The sequence below is a fragment of the Lycorma delicatula genome, chromosome 4, assembly GCF_047948215.1.
Source record: "Lycorma delicatula isolate Av1 chromosome 4, ASM4794821v1, whole genome shotgun sequence".
In the NCBI taxonomy this organism is placed as follows: Eukaryota; Metazoa; Arthropoda; class Insecta; order Hemiptera; family Fulgoridae; genus Lycorma; species Lycorma delicatula.
In genome coordinates this window covers 204,780,638-204,806,064 of record NC_134458.1, presented here as the reverse complement: position 1 = coordinate 204,806,064, position 25,427 = coordinate 204,780,638, and the positions used below count along the sequence as shown (strand labels likewise).

The 25,427-nt window shown below is 28.9% G+C and overlaps 1 protein-coding gene across 2 annotated transcripts in view; it reads left to right on the top strand.

The window, feature by feature from the left end:
• Positions 1 to 25,427, top strand: part of LOC142324230 (VPS35 endosomal protein-sorting factor-like) — a 97,252-nt gene that overhangs the window by 19,129 nt on the left and 52,696 nt on the right. For both annotated transcript variants that reach the window (XM_075365062.1, XM_075365063.1), the window contains exons 9-11: positions 1,665 to 1,834; positions 3,719 to 3,819; positions 17,425 to 17,600. In XM_075365062.1, coding sequence (XP_075221177.1) covers positions 1,665 to 1,834; positions 3,719 to 3,819; positions 17,425 to 17,600 — 447 coding nt within the window. The remainder of the gene's footprint in view (positions 1 to 1,664; positions 1,835 to 3,718; positions 3,820 to 17,424; positions 17,601 to 25,427) is intronic.

The following is a 25,427-nucleotide window of genomic DNA, read 5'->3' as shown; positions in this document are numbered from 1 at the left end:
TTTTTTTCCATCAATAGTCATATGTGATAAGACACAGGTCTTCCATGAGGTCTTCCAATGATCTTCCATCATTACAGTCCCAAGTTAAAATCTGAGTATGGAGTGGTGTAAGAGTGGAGAGCTGTCTCCTGTAAAGGCAAAAATACATCCTAATACTTTTTATGAAGAAAGGATCCACAAGCAGCTCCTCTTATGTTGGGAAAAATATGTAGACCCTTTAGGGAGGCTACATAAGAAAGGAATAAATACGAGTACGTTAAATTTTATTCTTTTCTGATAAATTTTAAAAACAAAAGTTCAGTTTATGTTTGATTGATCCTTGTACATTTATTACAATTTTCATTAATAGATAAACAAAATAAATATTTATTCTCAAAAATTGATTTTTTCTTGATTTAGCTATATGTACATATATGATTTTGTTAGATGTTTTATTTTGAAAACCGCTGCTTTTTATTTGATAATATTCAAATTTATGAATCCAGCTAAGCAGTAAAAATTTAAGGAAAGCATTCATACGTTAATAATGCATTCAATTTTGTACTGAAGAATCTCTTTGGCCTCCCTTCCATTATCAGGTCTTCACAAAAAATATTATAACCACTACCACACTTGATGAAAAAAATCTTTTTTTAACAACCTTACTCCTCTGTGATTTAACAGTAAAACTGGTTAATTTGAAATTCTTTCCTATTTGCCAGACTTAACACCTTTGTACTATTATCTGTTTCCATATATGAAGTGGCTTGCTGAAAAAGGATTTTCACAAAATGATAAAGTTATTGGCAAAACCTCTGCCTATTCTGAAAATTTGGTTAATGATACTGTAAGGATGGGATAAACAATAAAGTTTTTTTTACCGAGTAGTTTTTTGACTAAGTATATAGACTTGAAAAAAGATTATGTCAAGAAATAGAAAAACTTTTCTCCAAAATATTGTGGCTTCTTTACTTTTGTATAGGTTTATCAGACACTCTTGTACATATCATCTTAGGTCAGCTTCAGTCTTTGTTATTAAAACATACATGTATTATTAATGTCGTAATAATGATATTTTTATGAAGAAAAAGGTTCTGCAGCTGATCACTTCCAAATTGAATATGAATTGGAGCCAAGTAAAAAGATCAGTTTAGCAAACATATTACTTACATATAACTAAAACATAATCATACAGTGTTTGCTATATAATCTTACATTTTCAATTCTAATAACAAAATTACATAACAGTCCATGATCAGGAAGTATCATTCAGAATTTTGTTTACTTGTTCTTCAAAAAAAAAAAAAAATGTTATTACTGTGTTAATAATAATGAAAGCTGAAGATGATGTAAAAACCAAAAGGCAACTTTTGTTTAGCGAGTTCTGTTTAATTAGTTAGTTTGGGGATCATTTATTAATATCAATGTCAGTAAAACAGAACATATACTGTGCATAAATTTATAAAATCTATTTATATATTCTGCAGTTGTATTTTATATAAACATCAAATTTGTTACACATTTCTAAAAAAAAATGTGCAAATTTTTTTATTTCCAAATATATCAAGTTACAAAACTTTCCAAATGATGTAATTATCTTTGTTCCATTTTAAGGAATCTAACTGTTAGGTTAAATGCCTTCTGAACGTTTTTATCTAGTGTAAAGTTTATATTTTTTTCCGTAGATGTTTAGCGGACCTGTACGTGCAATTTTAAGCACACAGAAAATTGACATGTATACATATTTAAATCTGTATACTCCTGCTCTTGATTGGATTATGCAAGGACTAGCTCATAATGCTCCTGAGAGTTTATTGGTTGAACTACTGGGAAAATGTTACCAAAAAGCCAATAGGTAAAATATTTGTATATCTCTTTACTCGGGTATATTTTATTATTTAGTAAATACATTTATTGAATAATTTTTTACAGATCATTATGTCAAAATTTATTAAAATTCTACAAATGACATCATACTTTTCTTACTTGGCAACTCATTTCTAACTAATGATTTTCAATGTATTCATGTAGCATGTTGTTACTCAATTTTCTTTCAGTAAATCAGCTCTTTGCAATAATATAATGCAAATTTACATTATATATATCCCTTGATAAGCAACGATTCATACCCTGAATTCATTTGCTGTGAGTTGAGAATTTACGCTCTCTGAAATCATAGAAGCAGCACTATTATAGTATATTTTTTCAAACTTATGAATGGCTTCATTTCAGGTGATATTTCTTCAATCAGGCTTAAAATCCTAGTTTAAAAAAATTTGAATTTTTTTCAAACAACTTTGTTTGTACTCTCTCCTATGACAAAATGTATCACTTCAGCCAACTTGGTTGGAGAAGATATATTTGGTATTTGGTTATCTGTCAAAACTAACAAATATTTGGAATGTCTGATTAGGAAAACTGATTACAGATCAGCTGATTTATATTATGCAAATAAAGGTTTATACAAGGATAATTAATTACTGTTCTATTGCAAAGTTCTTCATTTTGTATCTTTACTTGGCCAGATCCAGATGGGAGGAGATTGACAGTTATCGGTATGTGTGAGTTTCATCAAAATGTAAAAAAATATCAAATTGATACATTTTTATGAAACTTATTTTTGTTTAACAAATAAACAAAAATATTTAAGTTGTACTGAAATATTTATACAATGTCAAAAAAAAGAAAAATATACACACAAACTAATGTTTTTTATACATAATTTACAATAATAAAAAAACATGATTTTATGTTTGTTACTTATTAAATTATGCTTATGTTTGAATGAACTTGAAAATTAATATTAATTTTACTTCACTAGATTTTGAATGATAATTCTCACCATTATTTATACATGGTAGTTTTATCGTAGAATGTTGAAAGTTCAGAAATTACTAATGTAAGTTGGATTACCTGAATCAGTTGGAGTATTTTTATAAGTTAAAAATGTAGGTAGCATAATCTAAATATCTATCAACCTATAGATCCAATAGACGTTAATTTTGCAATTCATTCTTAATATTTAAAGAATATATTGGAAATTAATTAAAAAGAAAAAACTATGAGCTCATAAGGTAGTGAGAATGTAAATTGTAAAAGCAAGATGAACACAATTACCACATCATAGTGGTGGTAAAACAATCAAACAAGCTATATAATTTCAACTATTTTTGTGTAATTTTTCATTAGTTGATTATAAAAAGAATTATCTTCTCATTTTTAGTACTGTTTTTGAGTGTAATTTTATTTTGCATGTATTCAAAATATGGATACCTTACAAAAAATCCTATTTATATGGAAAAAAAACAGGTATTCACAAGAAATGTAAAGGAAACCTGCAACTGGATAAAAATAAGCAAAGGATTGTGGAGAAAGAAATAGGCTGCTACTGAATGAGCTAAGGCTCCAGAATCCAGTAATGTGTATTAATTTTCACATGAAAATGTTTGAATGAAATAATTATCATTAACTTGGCCCATTATTGCATAGTTTCTGCTTTAAAAAAATCCACTTTTTAATATTTTTTGTTGGCATTATTTTCTTTAACGGATAGTGTAAAATTATCATTTAAAATGAATTTCTTAACTGTAAGCAGAAGTAACATAATGTCTTGGATTAACTCTTTTGAAGAGCAGTCAATGAATAGATTTTTCATTAACTTTTAATGTTTTAAGTGAAAAAGCAAAATCATTTCTAGTCTCTTTTAGTAAATATTTTTAATTATTTTGTAATTTTTCAGTGCATTATTATTAAACACTATTATGACTTCATTTAGACCTTTATACATTGCTTCTCGTGCCTTACATTTTGTGGAATTGATTTCTGCCTGTAATTCTGAAGGTGAGTTTTTTATTTAATTTTCATATATTGTATTTTATATAATATTAATATTGCGAGATATTAATATTATATATCTTTTTTATTTTATTATATATCTTTTTTTATTGTATATCTTTCTTCTTTTTTTCCAAATTAAAAAAAAAGAAGAAAATTTAATTTGAAAAGCTCATTGTAGAATCAATATAAAATAAAATCTCAATCACAAAACAATTCAAATTAAGGGGGGAACAATGAAAAAATGTACTAGGGTTATGTAGTCTGATTAAATGTATATTATTAAAAATAAAAAAAATAATTAACGTTAACAATACGATAAATAATTTTTTTAACATAAATTGAGCATATTAAGCATATCAAAATTATTTGGAATCATATATATGGAATCGTAGAAAACACATTTCCACACTACTCGTTTGTCATATTTAAAAAAATATATAAAATAAAGTAATTAACATTAACAATACAAGAAAATAATTTTTTTTTTAACATTAGTTAAACATATTATTTATATCAGAATTATATGGAATCATATATTTTTGAATCATATATATGGAATCATAGAAAACACATTTCCACACTACTGGTCTGTCATATTTAAAAAATATATAAAATAACGTAATTAACGTTAACAATACAAGAAGATAATTTTTTCTTAACATTAGTTAAACATATTATTTATATAAGTTATATGGAATCATATTATTAATTTTTCTCTTCATATACATAAGGATACGTTCCTGCACATATAAAAATAATGATGACCTCGCATCGAATACACCTATTTACCCAGTCTCACTGTCCTGTCTCATCGAACAAAGAACACATCATCACTTCCGTGCGATCCAACTCAAAACACGTCTCCACTCCATGGTTGCTAAATTCACACTAGCCCCGAAACAAAGAATGTCAGTCTGGGTTCCCCCGCCAGACGCTCGTTCGTATTTTATGCACGTACACACTTTTTTCTGAGAAAGTATACACACTCACCAGTCCACGATGACAACACCGTCTGGTTATCCAGACCATGTCATACATCAAAAAACAAAGTTATGTAATACAATTTCTTATCAAACTAATTACGTTTATTTAACTATTAAAATAATATAATACTATTGCCTATTCTCTGTTTTTAATATCAGCTAAGCCAAATGAATATTAACTACCTTTTAAAATATTGAAACTTTTTTCTTTATGACATAATATATATTGTTCGTAACCAACAAAATTTAGAATGGTTACAGCCTGTTTCCTGGTAGGATGATTTATGACTTGGATAATCAATTGTTCTTGCTCTATCCATATCGCGTATGATTAGTCCAAGAGCTTCAGCCTCCAGATTTAAACAAGCGATTGCAATATTGCCATTGGTTTAGGTCTCTCATAAATGATGACGGAATCAAATTTTTAAACACAGTGTTCTTTAGTAGTGAAGCTTGGATCCATCTCAATGGTTATGTGAACAGTCAAAACTGTCGAATTTGGGCGGTTGAAAATCCTAATGCTTTACAAGACAAATCTTTGCATCCTGACAAAATTGGTGTGTGGTATGCGATATCTTGTCATTGTATAGTCGGACCTGTATTCTTCGAACAGACATTAAACGGTGAAGTATACAGGAATATTGTGCGCCAATTTGTGTTCCTCCTGGAACCTCAAGATACGTATTGCTGGTTTCAGCAAGATTGCGCTACATGCCATACATCTCGAGAAACCATGGATTTTCTGCAAGAGTTCTTTGATGATTGAATAATAAGCAAGGGCTTATGGCCTCCAAGGTCCCCAGACCTCACATCTCCTGACTACTTTTTGTGGGCTATATTAAGTCCGAGGCCTTCAAAAACAATTCTCACACTATTGATGAACTTAAGTCAATATTACAGACTTAATCACAAATATTTCCACTGCAACTCTTAAAAAGGTTTCTGCTAATATGCTGAAAAGAGTCTGTACGTGTATAACCGCAAGGGGTGGGCATTTTGAGCATATTCTTTAACAATTATCTAAGTAATAGCTTTTTATTAAATCTCTTTTGTAAGTAACAAATACATTTTTTATTCCACCTAAATTTCCCTTTCTTAAATTACATTTAAAATTAGGTAACAGGACTAAAAAATCACTCTGCATAAGGGGTAAACTTGGACGATCGGAGTATATCTGAGAAGAAAAGATTAGAAGCTTTTGAAATGTGGTGCTATAGGAGAATTTAAAAAATCAGATGGGTGGATAAAGTGACAAATGAAGAGGTGTTGTGACAAATAGATGAAGAAAGAAGCATTTGGAAAAATATAGCTAAAAGAAGAGACTGACTTATAGGGCAGATATTAAGGCATCTTGGAATATTCGCTTTAATATTGAAGGGACAAGTAGAAGGAAAAAATTGTCTAGGCAGGCAACATTTGGAATATGTAAAATAAATTGTTAGGGATGTAGGATGTAGGGGGTATACCAAAATGAAATGACTAGCACTAGATAGGGAATCTTGGAGAGCTGCATCAAACCAATCAAATGACTGATGACAAAAAAAAAAATATAAGGGGCAAATTTGGTTTCTTATGTTTTCTGACCTGAAATATCAATTGAAACAGGTTCCAGAACTGTATCTCCTGTAATTTTAATGATATCCAGTGTAAAACAGAAAAATTGGTGACAAAAAAACACATTTGTTTCTAGATTTGAAGTACAATAATTTCGTTAAATGACTAATAAATTCATAAATTTTGTTATCAAAACTTGTATAAAACTTAATACTGAAAATATTAATATTATAAAGTTTATGAAAAACAAAAAATCAACCTTTATTATAGAAAACAAAACTTAACAGAAGAACGTTATGAATTTGTAAAAATTAAAAACAGCTGTTTTTATTACAATAGATTTAGAACTTTAAAAAGTTAGGTTGGCAACACTTACTGTATACTTCAAAATTAATTTGAATACTATTCACTGTTGTCAAACAATTGTGTTTACATGATAATAATAAAAATTAGGCAATTTAATTGTTTTTGACATAATTTTGATAGTGTTTAATTATTTTTGAGAATCAAGTTATGTAGTATTTTTGTAAACTGTACCTACATTTTCCAATTTAATCTGAATTTTAAAAAGTGAAATTCAATTGTGGTCTCGGTTTTGAAAAACTCTTTGTCTTTTCACTGGTGCAGAATATGCTGATATGATTCTTGTGTACAGCTTTTACAATGGAAGTGCCACACCTGTGGAAGAAGAATATTAACATAGGTATTGTTGACAAATATTTCTTAACCATAAATTATTTTATAGAATTTTTAATAATTTTCATGAGAACGGTACACTTTCCAGCACATGTTGTTTTATCTGAATGTCAACTGGTACATGTTGATGAAAGGGAAAACATTCTTCAGGTGATACTGCTTAACTACCACCGGGTTGGTTTATTGGTGAACACATCTTCCCAAATCAGCTGATTTGGAAGTTGAGAGTTCCAGCATTCAAGTCCTAGTAAATTCAGTTATTTTTACACGGATTTGAATACTGGATCGTGGATACCAGTGTTCTTTGGTGGTTGTGTTTCAATTAACCACACATCTCAGGAATTGTCAAACTGAGATTGTACAAGACTGCTACACTTCATTATCTAAAAGGTGATTACCAGAGGCTAAACCGGAAAAAGAAAAGGTGATACTGCTTAGTCCTATAATGAATACATGAAAAATTTGTACATGACTCAAGGTTCCACAAAGTACAGTAAAGAGACATTACATGCTCACAGACTGCGTCCTTATCATGTTCAGAAAGTTCAATACCAGCATAGTGCTGACTACTGCAGTTTTGTCTATGGGTTAACAATAATTACCTCATAATACTGTTCATATTATTTTTGGATGAAGCTATTTTTACCCATAATGAGATAATAACACATGGAATTCATTTTGATGGTCTGAAGAAAACCCACATGCTGTAGTTGAATCAAATTTCCAGCATCGATTTTTGGTGAATGTTTGATCTGACATGAATTTACAACCAATTAATACTAAACCTTTCATACTAAAACAACGTGTCATGAGGAGAAATTATTTGGAATCTTTAAACAATAAATTTCATACAGTGCTTCAAATTTCTCATTGGCAAAACAAATTTAAATGAGCTATCAACTTGATGGCGCACAAACACATTTCACAAATCATGTAAGACAATTCTTAGATGAAAAATTTACTGGTAAATTGATTAGATTTAGAGGGCCAGAAAATTGGCCACCTAGATCATATGGACCTTATCCTGTAGATTACTATTTATGGGAATGGATGAAATGCGAGGTATACAAGCAAAAAGTAGAAACATGTGATGAACTGATCGCTTGCATTCTCAATGCTGCTGCCTTCATAAAAAAAATGCAAAGATATCATTAGGTCGGTTACAAAATGTAAGGAAACGAGTTGAAAAGTGCATTGATGTCAACGGTGGAATTGTCAAACGTTTATTGTTAACTATTGCAATAGAAACCACAGTGAGTATTATTTTTTTTTTTTAAGTAAAGTAAATTTAAAAAAAAAGTGATGTTAATTAATTTAAGTAATTTTTGTTAAGTAAATTAAAAATTAAGTAATTTTTGTTAAGTAATTTTTCAAAAGTCTAAATTTATTTTAGTAAAAACAGTTCTTTTTAATTTTTACAGATTCATAACATTTTTCTGTTTTACATTGTATATCATCAAAAGTAGAGGACTTTCATTTCTGGGACCTGTTTTATTTGATATTTCAGGTTAGAAACATCAATTTTATCCCTTATATAAAGTCTTACAAATTTCAGTATGGCCTTATTTCACTCAGGGGACTGAAAGCTGGGGGAAATTTTTCACAGACTGTAGCTGGACAAAACATTTTTGGGCATGTGTTTGTATGAACTTTTTTCTTATTTCAAGCTCTAGAATTATTTTCCTTTGCTCCTGAAAGGAAAATAATTTTTTTTTTCTTTGTAAGTTAGGAATGTAACAGTCTAACCCACCAGGTTGGTCTAGTGGTGAACACATCTTCCCAAATCAGCTGATTTGGAAGTTGAGAGTTCCAGCATTCGTCTTAGTAAAGGCAGTTACTTTTATACGGATTTGAATACTAGATTGTGTATACTGGTGTTCTTTGATGGTTGTGTTTCAATTAACCACACATCTCAGGAATGGTCGAACTGAGAATGTACAAGACTACACGTCATCACTCATACATGTCATCCTCATTCATCCTCTGAAGTAATACCTGAATGGTAATTCCTGGAGGCTAAACATGAAAACTAAAGAAAGGAATGAATAGTCTGGTAGAACAGGATTTTTGTTCAAATTTATAGTTATTCCTTTGTTTTTATTTATAATTTCTTATCTATATTTTTATAATATACAAGTTAAAATGACTTTTTTTTTCAACCTTAAAAATTTTTTTTTCTTTTTTTCCAGAGTGATTTTAATTTATTGAGTTTCTGTTATTTTTTCAAATTTGAAGAAAATAATTTGCATAAAGCATCTTGTGGATGTTGAAAATAAAACTTTCATTGAAAATATTAAAAAGGAAATTCTATAGAAATACCCAATAAAAACATTGAAACATGTGGGTCTTATCCAGAAGAAATTGGATCTATGACAAGACATGCCAGATTCACTGATAAAAGTAATAGATGATCTTCAAAATTATTACAGTTTAGCTGTAGGCAGAACACAGATAAATAATATGAGGTGAACCATTTGGGCTGTATATCTTCATAAAAGTTTCTTGATGAAAATTCACATTCTTGTCCTTCTGGTGAAATGTTATGGTGTAAATATAGTCAGCCCCAGGCAACAGTTGAGGGATATAACCATAAATTCCTTACCATAATCTCTTGTTTCTCTAATAAAGCTAATGTTTACAGGTCTGATCCCAAGTATTTTCATAAATGTTTTTACAGTAGTATAATAATTCCCAATGCATCTTTTAACAGTGTAATTTGGAATCACAATACCAAAATACATTTTTGGAGACTTATGTAGCAACTCTTTCTTTTTCTGTTTAGCCTCTTGGAACCACCGTAAGGTATTACTTCAGAGGATGATATGTATGAATGTAAATGAAGTGTAGTCTTCTACAGTTGCAGGTCGACCATTCTTGAGATATGTGGTTAACTGAAACCCAACCACCAAAGAACAGTGCATCCAAGATCTAGTATTCAAATCTGTATGAAAGTAACTTTGCTAAAGTAACCTTTACTAGGATTTGAACTCTCAACTTCAAATCCCAAGTTATTTTCTTAAATATTTTTACAGTAATAAACTAATTCCCAATAGATTTTTTAACCGTGTAATTTGAAATCACATTCCCAAAATACATTTTTTGAGATATGTAACAACTCTGGATCAAATAAATTTATAAGATAAATTTATCTTTTTCCATACAATTTACTCATTTAAATTTTATTTTTTTTTCATTCCAACCACTACAGATCATGTTTGTTTAGTTTTGACTTCATTTTCTTTTCCCAAAACGTTTTCATTCTTTTGCTCTGTTGTTGCCTTCCTTCCATCCATTGGTTTGTACCCTTCTTTTTCTTTCTCAATGGAAACTTAGATTCTTGAATCACTTTTCTAAATTTATATCTGTCTTAACACAGATCCTTAGAAATGTATGTTTTAGATCCGTTTCTATTTCTTTAAACCAGTTGGTCTTAGTGTCTCTGTTTATGTAGAAATTAAATATTTGTTTTGTCAATCTTTGGTTGTTCATTTTGCATAAATTTCCATAAAACTGTAATCTTCTTTTCCAGATTAAGTCCCTCTATTTTTTCAGTATATTTGTAATTTATTTTTCGTTTTTCAATTTGTAAATTCCATCTTTATATTTTGGTCCATAAAGTTTTCTTAAATTTTTTTTTCTACTTTAGCAATTTTTTGTTCTGAAAAAACTGCAGACATTCTGCCCCATATAGTGCTTCTGGTACAGATTTATAGTGCCTGAATTTGGAGTTATACGACAGGGATATTTTATTATAGATGCTCTTCATAAGATGATAGGCGGTTTCCATTTTTCATACTCTGTTCTTCATCTTTTTTTTATTATATTCTGTGTTATGATTTCTCCCAAATATTAAAATTTTTGAACTCTACTTTATTCTTTATTGCCAGAAATTTTAAATTTAAGTTCTGTTCTCTTTGTCATTGGAAAACCTGTTAGTTTTATCATAAAAGATTTGAAGACCAATTTTGCTTGCTTCATCTGTATCTCTTGTGAAAATTGCATATCATCTGCAAAGGCCAGCATGTTTGTATTTATGAATTAAGTTTTAGCACATATTTTTATCTTTTCACATACATTTAAATGTTTAAGTTCTTTCTCCCATTCTCTTATAACGTTTTCAAGGATGTGATTAAAGAGTATTGGAGAGATTCCACCTCCTTGTCTTACTCCAGTTTTAATTTCAAATGGTTCTAAAAGTTCCTGTAAGAATTTCACTTTTGTTTTATGTTTGTTAATGTTTCTTTTATAATGTTTATTTTCTTGGGATCTATTTTAAATTCTTCAAGGATTTTAAGTAGAGATTCTCTGTTAATATTTCTTTTATAATGTTTATTTTCTTGGGATCTGTTTTAAATTCTTCAAGGATTTTAAGTAGAGATACTCTGTGGATGGAGTCATAAGCTTTCTTAAAACCTATAAAAATTGTAACTAATTTTGGGTTTTTAATTTTTTTGATTATCGTAAAATTTATTTTAAATTAAAGATTTACTTCACACAACTTCTTCCAGGTCTAACTTCAACTTTATATTCTTGATTTCTTTTTCTATTGTTGGTTTTATTTTACTTAACAGTATTTTGGACAAAACTTTGTATGAGAGTGACAGTGAAATTCCTCTGTAGTTGTTGTATTTCCTTTTTTTGTGGAAGGGATATATTAAAGCGTTTTTCCACTCTTCTGGAATTTTTTATTTTTTCAGATTTCTCTAAAAATTCTTTCCACATGTTTTATTATTTTTACATGATTCTAATATTTCTTTTATTTCCTCTGCATTTGGTGGTTGGGAAATTTGGGAGTTTTGATTATTTTTCAGGAATTTAAAGGCTTCTTTAGGGTTGTGGCAGTTCGCAGGGTTTCAAAATATGTAAGCTAATCCTACTTTTCAGAGTTTTCATAGTTTTAGACTAAATTTACATTTGAAGATCCTATGAAATATTTTCTTTTAAAGTTCAGTTTAATTTTGGTTTTTGTTGTAAGTTTCCATAGTCTTTTGATCAACTCGTCTTTTCTTTATCTGGCCCTGCAGAATTTTAAATGGCCAGTCGCACATTTCTTTGGTGTGACGGATTTTTACCACCCTGGAGATTGATTTTTTTTTTTTTAGGAAAGAACTTTCCATCTTTACTATGATTGTTATAGCAGATGCATGAAAATCTTGTGATTTCCTAAATAAGACTATACAGTTGCAAGATTTAGAATTGGTGGGTTTAGAGGCAGGATTTATTTTCATATTTTTATAAAAAATAAATTGTCTTGTTAATTTCATCGAAAGCTCTGAAGAGCTTTGGGCTATCCAGCAACATCACATGCAGCCAACAATCTTATTTTGGCCATTTTAAATTAATTTGTCAGATAAATTTATTTTTCCTCCAGGTGTAGAAATATTTTTTATAGAAGTATATTATGTAATATTATTACTTAATAATGGTTGTATTGGCTGGTAAAAAGTTTTGAAAATTGGTATAGATCTAATATATAATAGTATTACTCTGTTTAAAGAAGTTTAATGTAAAAGAGTTATGCGATCTGTACTAATTAATAACTATTAATGCTTAAAGATACTAAGAAAGATAAAGAGGAAGCTGAGAACCCTGACGATACAGTTTTTGTCCAAAAATGCACTGTGGGATCAGATAAACTCATAAACATTAGTTTTATTAAATAAACAACAGGTTATGGTAAGGAATTTCTGGTTATATTCCTTGCCTGTTTGCTAAGACTGAGTATATTTACTCCGTAATATTTTACCAGGTCAATCTGAATTTTCATCAAGAAAATTTTGTGGAGATATTCAGCCCAATTGGCTTACCTCATATTATTTAATCTGTGTTCTGGTTAGGGCTAAACTGTAATAATTTTGAAGATCATCTATTTCTTTTATCAGTGAATCTGGCATGTCTGGTCATGCATCCACTTTCTTCTGGATATGACCCACGTGTTATAATTTCCATTTTAATATTTTCAATGAAAGTCTTTCAATGCCCTATATTTTCTATTTAATGTCCAGAAAAATATCTACCAGGTACAGTTTTCTCAAAAACTTCTCAATGTTGAAATTTTTACTACTGATTACACTGTTTTTTTCTAACCTTTTAACTACTTTTGAAAAATTCTTATAGTATGAAATTCTGTAAAAAATATTTTTGAAAATTAAAATTTGTAAAACATATAAGAAAAGCAACAAATGCTTTCCACAATGTTAAGAAAAGTTATCTGATTCCAGTACTTTTTTAATTTTGTTGGCATTTTTAATTTTTGATATAAATGTTGCTAAAAATCTTTAAAAAGCACACTGATGAAATTCTCTATTAGATTTCCTTAAAATAAGAATTTTTATTAGTTATAATTTTATAATGTTTTTTCTCAATAGCATGTAAAGAAAGAAGATAGAATTTCAAAGTTATGTGAAAATATTTTTTTGCAGCCATTGTATGTGAGGTCCATTCAAAATCATGCTGTATTTTTTCTCAGAAATGACTTACATTTTACAAGGAAAACTGTTTTTTAAAATTCAAATAGCTTTTGGTTTTAAGAGTTACTTATAATGAAGTACAAGATTTAAAAAAATAGCTGAACTTAAATTATCAATATCTAAACTATTAATAAGCTACCAGCTAGCTGAAATTAAAATTTCAGCTAGTTGTCATTAAAAAATACATCATTTTTTTGTGGAAGATTGGATATCCAAGAAATTGCTAATGATAATATGATTAGCTAAGATTCTGCATGCACAGCTTTAATGGATAATTTGGTAATGCATTGTATAATCATGAAATTAATAAAATAATGGCTTTGAGTGATCTGAAGAACTATAATTTGATGTATGATAGAAGATGATCTAGAGAGTACGGTACCAACTTCATGGGACTGTAATCACTACTTGTTAAAGTAGTTAAAAGATAGTTCCGTTTTTCAATCTCAAGTATTTAGTGAGTGCGGCAAACTATCTCCCAGATTCTGTTTCGCCTCTGCACATGTGCATCATTATAGTAGAAGGAATCATAATGTACAGTATGTGTGTCTTGTTGTTTTAGTAGTGCATAGGTGCTGCCATTGTAGTGCATAGGTGAGCATTTTGCATTTGTTGTTGAAACATTATCTAAAATAATGATTCTGTTACTGCGACACAAAGAACTTTTTGTATGCATTTTGCACTTTGTCAAAATACCAGTTCCAGGCTGTAAAACAATATGTTGTGGATTAGTAATTTCAAAGCCACAGGTTCAGCCTTAAAAAGAAAACTACCTGGACGGCCTAGTAGTGCTTGGACACCAGAAAATAACAAAGTTGTGAGAGAATCAGCATTGTGTTTTCTCTGACTTTTGGCCTGTAAATACACTTTTGCTTTGCATCTGTCAGATTGAACTTCAAGAAGAGTTTTACATGCAGATCTAAAGTTTCCTCAGTACAAAATTATCATTCAAAGCTTAGTAAAACATGTCTTGGAAACTAGAAAGCTTGTTATGAAGATATTCTTCAAAACATTCCAGAAAATACCATTTTGATAAGTGACAATGCTCATTTTTATTTTTCTGGTGGAGTCAGTTAACAAGTAGAATTTTTGATACTGAGCAGAAGAAAATCCTTGACAACTTCATTTCACAGGCAACATTTTACTGATTGGTGTGCTTTTGGATCATTTGGAATTTGCAGACTTGAAGGCATAGTGGTTATAGTAGCTGCCAATCAGTATATTAATATGCTCTACAACGTTCTGAGACCAAAACTCAGAGAAACTGAAAATCCAATTGTGTAGTTTCAAACAGGATTGGGCCATGACTGTACTGGTAGAAGATCAATGGATGCTTTAAGAGAAGATTTTCCTGGGCACTTAATCTCACTACATGGAGATGTCAGATGACTGCATGTTTGCCGGATCTTGCTGCATGTGAACTTTTCTCTGGGGCTACCTGAAAGCTTAAGTCTACAAGCATTATGACCAAGAACAACTGATAATTTGAAAATTGTTATATGCCAAAAAATTTCAAAAATATTCCTGCAAATGACTACTTGAGTGATACAATTTGATACAATTGTGTATTGAAAAGATAGCAGCCATTTAGACACTGTAATTTTTTAAAAACACTATTTTTACACATTTTCTTTTAAAAAAATAACTTGTGTATAGCATTTACTGTGACTTTTCAATTAACACTGAAAGTATGGGAGTTTATTTTCTGTACCCTAAATAAAATAACTGAAATGTAAGCAAATAGGCTAGCACAATTATTTAATGTGAAATATGAATATTTGTCATTGACTAATTATATGTTAGGTTGCAGCAATGAAATTTAGAAACCAGATGGTATGAAGGTCATTCATAGAAATTTGAAAATGTAGACTTGCATTGTATTTTATATCATTCTCTTTCAGTATTAATATCATGATTTTATTTTTGAGAAAGTATTTTGAAATGCCTAACCTTTTCTTTGATGTTTTTAGCTAAACTCCTTTATCCAAAACAACAATGTGGGATTGGGTAAAAGTAAATTCTATATTTACCCAAAACTTCTACTTTCAACTGGAATATTAGTTTTCTAAATAATTTTTTCATGTAAGCTCAACATTATCTTAGTAAAAAATAAAATTATCTTAATTATCAAACTTTTATTTTATTTAGAGGTTTCTTCTGCTTTCCACTGCCTAAATATTGACTATTTTTGTTTTTTGTTTCTAAGAAAATTATTTGTATTCTTGTTTTATCTTTGTACATCAAGAATGCAACCTCTCTTATCTTTAATGTCTTGCAACTGTTCCTCATTAAATTAATCTAAATAACTATTTTAATAGTATTTATATACATAACATACAAACCTCTTCTAAGATATTCATTCTTTAGTTACTCAATTTTAATGGTAAAAATAAATTTAAAACATTCCTTTTACATGATAAAAATAATTTATACAAGAGGTTATCTCTAAAGACAGTTTCATTGTAAAAAACTTATTCTGAAAACTTTATAAATATTTTTTATTTCTCTTAAACTATACACCTTATACTACTTCTCTATATAATGATCACATCAATTAAGACACCAGCTTCAATATATCCTTGTTGCAGTCTGCCACCAGTCCATTTAGCCACTGATTATTAGTTCATCATCACTCGCAAATTGCTTACCTCTCCAAAATTCTTTCAATTTCCCAAACAAATGGTAATCAGAAGGAGCTAAGTTCAGACTGTTTGGTGATGATCATACATTTCCCATCCAAATGTTCTCAGTAAATCACGTGTTGGACTCACTACATGTGGACGTGCATTATCGTGTAGCAGAACAATGCCATCTGTCAGCCACCCACGTTGCCAATTTTGAATGACACGCCATAACTTACATAGAGTTCTGCATATACAGTCATTCCATGTGGAATGACTGTAGCAGTATGACTGTTTGCCAAACCAATCCCAAAAGACTGTGGCCACCAGTTTGCATCCAAATGGCTGTGACTTGACCTTGGTGATTGAGGATGACACCTTTCACTTGACGGCCGTTTTTTTCTCTGACTTATAAATCCATGTTTAATCACCAGTAACGATTGAATTAAGGAACTCATCACCTTTTTCTGTGAAGTGCATCAAAAATTCCAAAAGAGATCCCATTTGTATTTTTTTGGGACATTCCGTTGACGTCCGGCACTCAATGTGCACAAACCTTTCTGAAGCCTAAATGGTCATGAACAATGCGACCAATAACAGCTCTTGAAACATCAGAAAAAAGAAAGGCCAGGTTGGAAATCATTTAGCAACGATCTTTTCTGATTTCATCATAGACACGTTTCAAGTCCTTGGGGATTATCGTGGGCCAAATATTCATCATGCACATTAATTCTGTTATTTCTAATCCTTTCACACCATTTTCATACGTTTCTTTCATTCATTACATTATCACCGTATACAGCAACTAATTGCCTATGAATTTCTGCTGGCTTAGCATTTTGATGGTTTAAAAAACATATGACCACGTATTTCACAGTTGGTGGCAACATCAATTTTCGTATTCATTTTATAACGTAATAACTCACATGTACTCAAAGATACTACAACACGATAACTTACAGACAACAATTTAGAGTGTACATTACTAGCTTGGCCATGAATGACACAGCTTCGCCAACCTTAAGGAGAGAAATTTCCCAACAGTCTTTACTTTAAAAGTATCTTTTGTACAATTAAAGAAACACACACTAACTATGCAAAAGTATTATACAGGTTTATTCGACTTTAAAGTGAACTCTTCTGAAGTTCACTGCTTCTCAGTAATAACTAGACACTGAAATCTAGGAACACAAACTGATCATTTGAAGAAAAAAATTAGCATTTATAAAAAAAAAGTCACATAGTATAGTAATTAAGGTAACTGACTAAAGGTATATATTTCAGGATTTCCACAGTATTTACTCTTCAGAAGTCTAGGCCATTGTCTTAGTGTTGCCGAAACTGAACAACCACTACAAGTACTAAATGAAGTATGGAAGTTTATCAGTAAATTAAGTCATACTACTCATTACATTTCATGTGCTGAAGTGTGGGTTCATTTTATTACTACACATTTTTCTGTAAGTATATTTTTAATTTTATTTTTAAATGCCTTTTGATTTTCAATTTATTTTAAGAGTGATTAATAGTTTAGGTTAATTGTGTTATATTAAAAGGTTAATTGTGTTATATTAAAGATAGATGTAAAAATTTCCAGGTTTAATAATTATATATTTAATATTAATTTAATTATATTGTAATTGTTATTTCTTCAGAATTGTTTATTTTCTCTTCATCCATGTGCAATTCAAGTTTTTCATTAGTATTAGCTCTTAAATTTATATTTATAACATTAAATTAATAATAATAATTTCCCCATTTGATGTTATTTAAACTTGTATGGATTAAGCTTGGCATTGTTCTAGGAGTAAAATAATTCCAGATCTAAATTATTTTAATATTTGTTTCACTATTACTGCATTTAATTTCTAAAAACTTTTTTGAGCTACTGGTGAGAAAAGCCAGTTAAAAGCTGTTAATATTTATATCTTCTATAAGAAGATTTGTTTTTATAATGTTTTTTTAAACATGTTTGGTCTCTATTGTCATTGAAAAGAATAAGTTCACATTTATCACTTTTTTGTGCTTTTTTAGAACTTTTTTTTTGTCACAAATCCAATACTTTTTTCTATTTCAACGCTTGTATCTAATTCTTTTGCATCCAGTGATATATAAAATTGTTGCATGTCAGCAATTGCTAATGTTTTAACAAATTTGAGAAAATCTTAGATGAATTACTGCATTAATTGACGATACAAGTAGGTATTGACATACCAACAAAAGTCATTCTGTATTTACTTGTACTTTTAGTTATTGTGTGCTAAGTAAAAGGCCCACTGCAAAAATGTTACATGGTTTATGTTTCATTACACATGATTTTGTTAAATTTTTTTCCAATTTCTGGAACATTTTTAGCTGTTTCTGGAATTTTGATTTTTTTTTTACAGCTCTAACCACAATTTTTTTGTTTATCCCAAAACACAAGTATAATTTTAGATAAATCAGTCGTATAAAGAAGTTCAAACAAATGAATCGTTGAATAAGTAAAAAATTGTCCAACAAATGAATCGTTCATGTGCTGCACACAGCCACCTGGCGCACCATGTGGTCCACTCTAACAAGTAGCAGCTAAAATAAAAATGTGAGCACATACAAACGATCGAACTCATGCATCATCCTTTTTTTATGGGAAACATGTCCGTAAAAGAACAAGAACCGAAAACAGCAGTCCCACTATACAACTTTCATTAAGTCCTTCAAAGTATAGAAATAATCAGTTTTTCCGTATTTATTTATATAACTGTGTATCATAAAATTTGAAATAGATTTTTACATATAAATGTGAAGAAAAAATTTGTAATTTTAGTTATGGTTTTTGGTAAAAAAGGACTTATTTTATCATAATGGTAAAAATAGAGCGTAAAATGATTGAATTGAAAATAAAAAACCTTTTAAAAATAAATTGCTGGCATTTAAATCTTTTAATTGTAATTTTTGAAGCCATTATGTTCAACAAAATATTGCAATAACTAAAATTTTTATACTAGTATCATAATTAAAAAAAAATATTTTTGAATTTTTGAAAATTTGGGTGCTCATGTATTAGGGGTTTTTTAATGGGTAAAATATTCACTAAAATTGATTTTATAAATAAACTGGAAAATTAATTTTTTTATAAATTGGGGCGCTTCCCATCAGGGGAGGATTTTTATTTTAGTGACTATTGTCTAACAAAATACGTTGTGTGCATTAAAAATTTTAAATTCAAAGAAATCTTTTTCCCATTTAAGGTCTCACATATTCAGCAATTGGGTAAAATTAATTTGGAAATTGTTTGTTATCACACTGCCACTTTTTTTATCCAACTTCTTTGTCAAAAAACAACATATTAAACGTATTATTACAATGTATTAAACAAAAAAATATGTTTGTTAGCAAGCATCGGTTGTTTGATTAGATTATGGTGACTCTTTGTACTGATGAATCGTACATATATCAACATAATTTAATCAAACATAATATACACTCACTTCGCTCACTTACCTCATCTAATTAACATTAAACAGCGTAAAATATGCATAACATTAATTAGATAAGGTTAGTGAGTGAAGCAAGCGTAGGTTATGTTGATTATTTGATTATTTGCCAATAATATAATTATGTTTATTTGTCAGTTCATGGAGTCAAGATAATCTAAAGTGTTTTGTAATTTTTATTTTTTATTAATAAATGTACTTCTACCTTAAATAAAAGTTGTTAATCATTTTCTCATGAAATTTAAAGACGTTACATCAAAATGTTGGTAGCACGATAAACAAGTACCATTAATTTTTAAGAAAATAATCCCTAAGTGGTGATAATAAATTTTAAAAAAGATTTTTAAAATTATTTTAAAAATATAAAGATACAGCCCTTTTTTTAGCCTTTTTGTAATTTTTTTTCAAGAAATACTATTGTAAGAGCCATCAAAACGACTATACTAAAAAATATTTTTAGTTTTTAAAAATCTTTTAAAAATAAAAAAAAAATATTTTTAGCTACCACAGACCAGTGGACTGGGTTGTGCGAAAAAATTTTATAATAATTTTAAGCCTATTGATAGAAAATATAGATAAAAAAACTCCCATTAACTCCTTTTTTGAAGGAAAATCTAGTTAAAAAAAAAAAAATACAATAACTATAGTTTATAGTAACCTCCAAGGAAGTGACAATTTTAGGTCATTATAACTGATAGTCACAATAAACCGATGTTTAGGTGGCTTAGTGGTACTACTTTTATATGCCATCTACACGGGTACTGTAATATAGTAAAATAATATTCATTAAAAATAATAATTTATTTCCGTAATAAAATAATATAAAAAAACAAAAATGTGCTATAATAAATAGAAGTATGGTAGTGTAAAAGAAAATAGAGAAATCGTAAAAATTACTTTTTCTGCAAAATGTCTTATTTTGCTGTTTCAAACATTTCATGCTATAATATGTTTTTTGATTGTTCTTTTCTAACCAAAACAAATACTCTGTTTCTTCTCTGCAAAACTGAGAAACTGGCAAATGGATTTCATTGCCGCTAAAACCTCTGGAAGATGTGGCGGGTTGATGTCTTCATTGTTATTGCTATCGTTACCTTCATTGTCATTACCTACATCCCCGTCTATTTCTGCTAGTATTGAAGTCACTACATCATCATCTGTTACAGTTTCATGTGTTTCTAAATTTTTGTCAACCTTTTCAAACAGTGCATTTGACAATAATAGGTTTTGCAGACTGTTGCCCCATACTGCTAAAGATTCTTCTTTGCATGCAACATCAGTAACTTCACCTGCCTGTGATAAAAATCTTGCATATCGAAATTTTTACAATTTTTTTACAGTCAGCAGAGAAACCTCATTCCATGATCTTTCTAACATAATTGTTGCATCCAGAATAGTTATTTTATTTCCTTTTTTTGATCTAAATCCTGCATCATTTGTAAAATTAGGTGTTTTATTGTAGTGGACTTTTACAGACTTGATCACACCTTGATCTAAGAGCTGTAAGACTGCTGTTTTTTTTGGCAGTAAGAGCACTAACTTTATACACGAAAGATTTTCAACATGTAGACGAGTCTGACAGTTGTCAATGAGCAGCAGTATTTGTCATTTTCAGTCTTTAATTCATGGTCCCATTTTTGTAACAAAGACATGAAGATATCACTTGTCATCCAAGCTTTCTTATTACTTTTGTACATTACAGGAAGCAATTTCAAATTTTTAAAGCATCGGGGTTTAAGCACTTTTCCCTATAACTAGAAGTTTTTTTTTATCAGTTCCAGTCATGTGTGTAGCAATTAGTACTGTTAGTTTTCTTTTGATAATTTTCCCCCTGAACACATTTCACCTTTAAACCGAAGGGTTCTTTCTGGAGTCAGTTTAAAAAAAGACTGGATTCATCAGCATTATAGATATTTTTCATCCGAATAGCCCTCTTTTAATTTTGGCCAAATGGCTTCTAGCCATTTTTTTTCTGACACACCGGTTGGAGCTGCTGTAGCCTTGCCACTTATTCTCCCAGACACAATATCGGAACACTGACGGAACTGTTGTATGCAAGCTGAAGTTATTTCACATGGTTTTCCAAATTTTTCAGAAAAATCATTCGCCTTAGTTTGCAATGTAGAGCTGTAATAAGGATATCACTAGCCCTCTGGTATTTAAACAATTTTAACAGCGCTTGGTCTACATCATTATGTTGGCTAGGTCATAATATTTTTGATTTCATAGAATTTGTTTTAAAATTTATTGTCGAATGACCTACAACTAATTCTTGGGCAATGTCCTTATTAGTTTGACCATTCTTTAACCGCCAGGATAATGTGTGCCTTTTCCTCTATCATGAATGTGTTTTGAAGTTATAATTAAATCACTATTAAATGAATTATACAGTACATATGCAGGAAAAAGGAAAAGGTAACTCATTTTAGTAGTCAAAATATTTCTGTAGCTACAATGTAGATATACTAAATTACTGATTGAGGTCACTTCATCCATCATTATAAGTGATGCAAATGTTGCATTAAGCAAAATGTTTTGCTAAACTTCCCCTGTACAGATTTGAAATTTAGTTTCTACCAAAACACCTACACCCCTTTTTCCAAAAACTTTTAATACATTCTTTTTTAGGATCAGAGGTATAATACAAAATACAGGCCAACATCCATACACACATACATACAAATGTCAGTCTAACAAAATCTATTTTTTGAACTTGGGAGCATTGGAATAAAAATAATTTTGTATCTTTTAGCAATTCCTCCCTAAAAAATACAGTTTTTTAACCAATTATCAATAGCCAAAAATCAATGTATTTTTAATATCCAATAAGAATTAGGTGGTAATATGCATGTTCCAAAATAGCAGGAAATATTGATATTACAGTAACATGCCAATTTCCCCAGTCATTTCAAACATTCTCCATATTAACAGATTTTACATATTAAAACTAAGCAATATTGCTATTACGTATAAATATAGATATAATTCATAAATACAATCAACCAAAACTTAACCTAAGTTCGCTTCGATTGCTAACCTTGACTAACTAACAGTAATGTTTTGATTATTTCAATAATAAATAATTGCAGTAATTACTGAATTTATTAAAAACTTATTAATCTAAGCAAACCTATGCTCGCTTCACTCGCTAACATCGACTAATTCAGTAATGTTTTGATTATTTAAATAATTGCAATAATTACCGAATTTATTATTTAAATATTCAAAATATTACTGTTAGTTAGTAAGGTTAGAAAGCATAGGTTAAGTTTTGTTAGATTATATCTATAAAGTAAATAAATATAAGTGGTTTTATTGGGTTATTTCTCCAACCTGGTTATCGTTAATATCAATATTTTTTGCTATTTTCAGTTATCTCAAAGTGAAAAACATAAAACTTTTGGGGGGGGGGAAATGAAAAGTACCAGTTTTTATTTTTTATTTTGAAACATGCATATTCCCTCCTAATTCTTATTGGATGTTAAAAATACATCAATTTTTGACAGATTGGTTAAAAAAAAGTGTTTTTTTTTGTGAGGGGGGAATTCCAAAAGACCAAATTTTTTTTGCATATAATTTACAATCATATAATTATAAGCATATAATTTTTCCTCAAGGCATAAAACTTAAAAAAAGCCAGATTTTTTTTGACCCATCTATATACCTTCCTGTTATTGCTCAAGCAAAATATATCACTGCTGCCACAAAAATAAAATGCAATTTTCTAATCAAAGAAATTAGCAAATATTTTCTGCCCAAAGCATTTTTGGGTGACTTAATATTTTTTACTTTAGCCATCCTATGTTATTTAATCGTATTAATTGAATAGTTCTGAATAAAAGCAGTTTATTTCAAAACACATTTCACAAAATAAAAATATATATGTATACAAATCTAGTGACTACTCTGTACTCTATTAGAAACTAATTTCTCTAATAAAAGTCTTAATTTTTCCTTTGATAGTCTTTCAGGTTTTATTACTGTACCTACTTGAATTAATTCTTTACTTTCCTCTTCTACACAATCCTTTCGTTTACATGACCATTTCACTTTATCAGTATAAAAATAAAATCCAATTAACTTTAATGATCTTGAACCAACACATCTTGTATGAAATAACCTTTTACACTTACTTTGACATCTTATTGTCATATCATTGTCTTTAATAACTTCATCACACACAGGACATGGTGGTACACTTATATCTTGGACTTTTACCCCTTTCTGTACAGTATCCATTTATATGAAATATGTTTTCATTTATCCAGATTTTTATTTAAAATTTTTTTTGTGTGTTGTGATTATCAATAGAGAATGTAATTTAAGGAAGTGAACCAATTCTTAAAAAATGTATTGTATTGACATGTTTTAATGTGAAGTGTGTGTGTGTGTGTGTGTGTGTGTGTGTGTGTGTGTGTGTGTGTGCGTGTGCGTGTGCGTGTGTGTGTGTGTGTGTTTTTTGTTTGTTTATATATTATTTAATATTTATGTTTAAACATTTTTGTGATTTTTTTTTTTAAATAAATTTAATAATTTTTTAAATGTACATTTTTGTGTTGTGTGTGAATGTGTATTGATGAATGGAAGTTCATAATTAAAACATATGGCAAGATATTATTACTTTTGTTTATTATAAACATATGATAGTAAATTTATTTATTGAAATAAATTTTTTCTTTAACTGACTTCTAAAAAAAATGGATGAATTCATTTTGATTCATTTTTTTTTATGTTTACAAACTAAGCTTGTTTTGGTAAAAAAAATTTCTAATCTAAAAGAAAATATTTTAAAATTACATTGCATGAATTAATTATAAAAAATACCATCATTGCTTATTATTGAATTATAAAAAAATTATGTTATAATTGCTTGTTATTTAATTTTAAAATTCAAACTATTTTCAAGCAAAAATTAATGAATATTTTTTTAGATAAAAAATAATATATTTACATATTCTCTCTTTTCCTTTTTACTTCCTTGTACAAAGTAAAGGAACTATTATGATCGTGAAAAATTTTGATTTTCAATCGAAATCCAAAATAATTTGGATTTTGAAGTTTTTCTTAAATGAAATAATAAGCCCTCATTGAGAGCTTTTGAAAGATAAGTGGTACTTATTTTCATTGGTTTCAGAGTTATAGCCAAATGAAATTTTAATAAATAAAATATTGGGATCTTTGAAGGGGAAGAGGTTTGAATCAGACTTCATCTCCTTTTTTTTTCTTTTAACGTTTTTAATTTATTTTTTTAGACTTTTTTTTTTTAAATTTAAATATATTGATTTAACCCGTGATTGTAAAAAAAGTTTTACAATAAATAATTATTCAATAATAACAAAACAAAGATAAATGAAAAAAATCAGAAGTTATTAGTGAAATAAAATTTTATGTACTTTTAAAAATGTGTATGTGTAATTTAATAGGCATTATTGCATATGTGTATATGTAATAGATTTGGTGAAACAACCGATTATTTAATATTAATTGAAAATTATAGTTTAGAATCGTATTATTTTGGATTTTCTAGTTTAATTTCTGTTCAATTTTATTTAATTATTCTGGAATTTCTGTTTAATTTTTACATTAAAGTTAACTAAAGAGTGACTGAAAAATAGACTTCCCAAGAACAACATACTCATATACACTGAGGTATACATCCCCGATCTTTAATAAATTGCAAAAAAATATTGCTTTTATCATCTTTGATAAAAGATCTAAAACATCTTTTAGTTCATTACTCCTCTGATTTGTTGGACAATATTCTTCCTAAGTCATAGTTGATCATCATTTCATTTATTTGTTTTTTGTTGC